Source organism: Marmota marmota, unplaced genomic scaffold (assembly GCF_001458135.2).
Source record: "Marmota marmota marmota unplaced genomic scaffold, marMar, whole genome shotgun sequence".
Lineage (NCBI taxonomy): Eukaryota > Metazoa > Chordata > Mammalia > Rodentia > Sciuridae > Marmota > Marmota marmota.
This window is the reverse complement of record NW_026000174.1, coordinates 58,230,094-58,235,314: the sequence shown is the minus strand read 5'-3', so window position 1 is coordinate 58,235,314 and position 5,221 is coordinate 58,230,094. Positions and strand designations below refer to the sequence as shown.

At 36.4% G+C, this 5,221-nt stretch overlaps 1 protein-coding gene across 1 annotated transcript; it reads right to left on the bottom strand.

Annotated features, from left to right (window-relative positions):
* Positions 1–2,610: 2,610 nt before the first annotated feature.
* Positions 2,611–4,760, bottom strand: LOC107159178 (olfactory receptor 5D13-like). The gene is made up of 2 exons (XM_015505735.1): positions 3,841–4,760; positions 2,611–2,689 (listed from the first exon to the last, which is right to left on the bottom strand). Exons 1-2 carry the CDS (start codon positions 4,758–4,760, stop codon positions 2,611–2,613), a joined length of 999 nt encoding a protein of 332 aa, XP_015361221.1.
* Positions 4,761–5,221: the final 461 nt, after the last annotated feature.

Sequence of the window (5,221 nt, the reverse complement as noted above, 5' to 3'; positions counted from 1 at the left end):
ATTTTTTACTAATATTTACTAACTACTACCTTTTAGAAACTGAATTTTAAAAAATGCTTACACAGGTGCCACACTATATTGAATAGCACACCTGGGACTCTGGTCTGTTTCCTGATATTTATTCTCTTCTTTGCTGCCTATTATGGGCCCAACATAGTTAGATTTGATATAAATATTCTGTTGACCTTTTGTACAATGTTCACTTCATCCAAATAGCTTTAAAAATTTAAGTTTAGCCAATTTTGATGAGTCAAGAAAGCTTATATTCGTTGCTTCTTTGCTTTTATTTTCAACTCAGTCCTTAAGATACCTCCTACCAGTGGGCAGCAGAGTCTCTGAGTGCTCATACCCATGTTGAACTCACAGACATTTAACATGAGGTGTGGAAATGTGAGAGAGTCTACATAGAAGTTAGTAGACTCAAAAACATTTTAGCACTACATGCAATTTTAATAAATATATTTCTGTGAAATTTTGTGTATTCCTTTGTAAATATCTATAACTCACAGACTGCTTCCCTGAAAATCTAACAAATTATGATCAGAGGGTACACCATTCTTATTATCTTACCTAATTTATGTACTTTCAGAGTTGTAGAGAAATATTTTAGTACATTTAATAATTTAATCAATAATTAAAGATGTTGATTACCTTGGGTCTGATAATTTCTGCTGATTTGTGCTACTAATAATTAAATAATCACAGATTTTTCTGACTTCTTTTCTGCATTGTCCTTTATCATTATCTTATTGTATTCACAATAAAAAGATCAAAAGAAATTCATCCTCTCTTCATATACAAGCCAATATACCACAAAGAACTTAACAAACTAGTTTATTCCTAAGGATATTCATTAAAAATACTCAATTTGACATAAATGTTTCAGAAGAGGGAAAATATGTTTCTCATTCTTCAGTAACTATAATATCACACCCCTAACCCCACCACACATACATATGTTCAGGCTTAAGTAGTGGAATTAACACTGGAAGTTCCCATTTTGTTCCTAGAGTGAACCAATCTTGAGTTGCATTTCCATACCTCATTGCAAAATGTGTAATCCAGTATAACACTAATTGTCCAGAATCATGGTGACGTGTGTGTGATATGCTTTATAATTATCTACTCTCATATAAAAGGGAAGGTTTGGTGATACATTTTTTAATAACAAAATGAAGTTAAAGGCTTTGTTTGAGATGAACACAGTTATTCTAGGGAACTAATTAATATTTAATAATTAAGATCATGTAGGGTAAATTGGTGCAATCAATCTGGAGAGCAGTATGCAGATTCCTTAGAACACTTGGAATGCAAGTACCATTTGACTCAGCTATTCCACTCCTCAATCTATACTATAAAGACTTAAAATCTGCATGCTGTAGTGACATAGCCATCTCAATGGTTATAGCAGCACAATTCACAATTGCTAAACTGTGGAAGCAACCTAGATGCCCTTCAATAGGAGGAATGGATAAAGAAAATGTGGTACATATACACAATGGAATACTACTCAGCATTAAAAGAAAATAAAAATTTGGTATTTACAAGTAAATAATGGAGTTGGAAAATATCATGCTAAGTACAATAAACCAATCTCAAAGACAAAGGGGCTGAATGTTTTCTCTGATGAATGGATACTAATAGATAATGGGTGGGGGATGGGATGAGTGGAGAAACTTTGAATGGGGCAAAGGCTGAGGGGGGGCAAAGGGGTAGGAAAGACAGTGGAATGAGACTGACATCATTGCTCTAGGTACATGTATTGTTGCATGAATGGTGTGAGTCTACTTTATGAACAACCAGAGAAGTGAAAAATTCTTCTCCATTTGTGTACAATGAATCAATGAACTTTCTAGTGTCATGTACAACTGAATAGAAGTAATAAATAAATTTTAAAAATATATTCAAAACACTGGTTAAATTTCAAAACTCTGACATCAAACAAGTCTGGATTGGATCCAATTTAGTTGTGTTTAGTAAAAAATCTACCAAAATTAATTTCACTAGTATGAGTAATGCCCTAATAAAGGTAAAAATATTTTATATTAAAAGAAATGATGCAGAGTAACATATCAGATGTATGCACAGGACATAGCCTTGAAACTTGGTAACACAAAGTATAATTCGTAAAGGAATAGAAAGATCAAATTTTGTTTGATCTTTTTTCAGACTCAGACAATCTCTGGTTTAAGCCAAACATGTGAATAATAACTTCAGAGGATATTTGTATCAAAAGAGTTTCAATAATGCCATAATTATCTAGCAAACAAAGTTATTCTATGCATATTTAATGTGTAATCAACTAAATCTTAAAATTTTTGCAATATTTATACAAACAGATTATTAATTTCATTGTGCTTTCTATTCTATTAGTAAGTGGAATTTACATAATCAACTGTGACAATTCAGGTTTTGAGACCAATATTTTCTGCTTTCACCCCCCTCTCTTGGTAATTTCTGAGGAACATCACATAAATCCAATGTTTTATTTATTTATTTATTTATTTATTTATTTATTTATTTATTTATTTAACAGTGCAAGCTACTACTAAACTTCATCCTCAGCTGAAGTAAACATTTTTAATTGAGAGTGAGATGTTATGTCTAACATCACTTTCTATAGCATAATAAAAGTATGGCAGGCTGTGGCAGGGAAAGGAACAAAGAATTTGGTAGAATTTTAAGATGTGTTCCAGCTTCTCTTCAGTAATTCTTCCATACACACATTCTTATTCAGCCCTGATTTATCTCTGTACATGCAGACTTCCACTGTAAGGTTGACATTTTCATTGTTAAAATGAATTTAAAGAATATTTTAAACATTATTTACCATGCCACTGCATAAGAAAAGAGACTTAGATTTTATGATTAGATATTTACTTATTTCCTACATTTCCAAGACTGCTGGAATAAACTACCACAAAATTTGGTGACTCTAAATGACAGATGCTGAGAGCCATGGCCGAGTCTGTATGGCCCCTGGCATTTTGCCAACAGTATTGATTGACAGGCAAGGCATTACTATCGCCTCTGCCGCTACTTTTGAGTTCTGGCACTATTTTAGAGTTCTAGTGGGGATTTCCGGGGATTCCCCGAGAGTTCCCATTGGTTGGGGAAGTGCAAGAGGATGGATTTCCGGGAGAGATATTTCCGGCTGGGGGTTCCTGGACGAGCCCTGTGGCATTTGGGAGGATTCCCCGGGAGCTGTGTGAAGTGTTTTCCTGCAGTTCAAAAATAAAGTTTGTTCCTGCTTCAGTGGCTCGTGATTTGTGCCCAGCCAGACTGTGGCAGACAGAGATTCATTTTCTCACAGACCTCATGACAAGAGTCTGAAATCAAGGAGGTGGAAGGACTATGATCCCTCTGATGGTGCTGAGGATAATCCCTCCTTACTCCTTGGTTTCTGCCTAAAATGCCAATTGGCTCCCTTCTTTATGTGGCCCTCTTCCTCATTTGTCTATGCATTTTTTCTTTACTCTCTCTTATAAGGACACTTTTACTGAATTTAGTTTCCCCTAATCCTGTAGGATCTCATTTTTCTCCTTACCTGAATTGTAACTGCAAAAATGCTATTTCCAAATATGGTCTTTAGAGGGTCTGAGTGGATATTTCAGGGGACACTATTCAACTTGTAGCACATTAATTCATGGAGCTATTTTGCTAAATATTGAAATGGGAAAAAATTACCAAAAAATTGACTTAAAACAGATTTCAACCTCTGACCAATGAACTGACTAAATAATTTGCATCAGGGAGCATGAGAAACACTTAAAAGCTTCAGTCAGTAACTCAAATAAATTTGGAAGTCTGAGTCTTCAACAGCATAGTGTGAGGTGATTCATTAACTTCCTAAAACTCTCCTTCACATCTTTGTTCCTGAGACTGTAGATCAAGGGGTTCAGCATGGGGATGACCACTGTATAAAATACAGAACCTACTTTGACTGTGAGCCATGAGTTTTTGGAATTGGGTACACAATAAAGGAACAAGACAGTCCCGTGAAAAATGGTGATGGCAGTCAGATGGGAGGCACAGGTTGAGAAGGCTTTCTGGCGTCCACCGGTGGAGGGCATTTTCATGACAGTGACAAAGATAAAAATATAAGTACTGAGGATGATACAGAGGCTGCTCACCTCATCAAATATGGCAATGACGAAACAAAGCATTTGGCTGACAGAGGGGTCTGAACAAGAGACAGAGACGATGGCAGAGTGCTCACAGACAAAATTGTTGATGATATTAGACCCACAGAAGGATAATGCCAAGACAAAACAGGTGAGTGTCACAGAAGAAACTATACCCCATGTGTAGGTCCCAGCCACTAATGATGCACACAACTTCTGAGACATGATGACTGTATAGAGGAGAGGGTGACAAACCGCCACGAATCGGTCATAGGCCATCACTGCCAACATGAATGTTTCGGCTACTACAAATATACAAGCCCAGAGGAATTGTGTGATGCATCCTGCAAAAGAGATGGTTCTGTCTTCCACAATCAGGTTCTCCAGAAGTTTGGGGGTCACCGTAGTGGAGTAACAGAAATCAATAAAAGACAAGTGACTGAGAAAAAAGTACATAGGGGTTTGAAGTTTGGGATTGATCCTGATAGTCAGGATCATGCCCAGATTCCCCACCGCTGTGACTGTGTAGATGATCAGGAACACCAGGAACAGGGGCACCTGGAGGTCTGGGTATTCTGAGAAGCCCAGGAGGATGAAGGTGACTTCAGAAGTCTGATTTGCTTCAGTTAACAGCATGATTGTTGTTGGAAGAAAAAATCTGAAATAATAATAAAAGTAATAATGATAATGATCAAGTAGTCATAGAATATTTACCCTATATCAGGCAATGTTCTAAAACATTAAAAATATTCATTTAGATCTCTAAATGGAACAATGAATTGTAAACAAGTAGCTCCATAGAGATATGAGGAAAATGTGGCATACACAAAATGTGGCACTTGTTTACATTTAGACAGTTTGTTAACTATGAGCTGGGTTGTGGAGTGGATCCTTAGTGGCATCAGTTAAGATAATTTGTTTATGGTAGGAGAAAGAGAACAGTCTTGTGCCCTGTTATAGAAAGCATGTTTCGCAGTTCCTCCTTAAACTAAGCAGCACTAATGAAGCAATGAGAATACATTTAGCACTAAAATGTTTAAAGGAAGTACTGGGAGACGAAAAGCAGAGAGGAGTGGGTACTGCTGCAGGTGGGATGC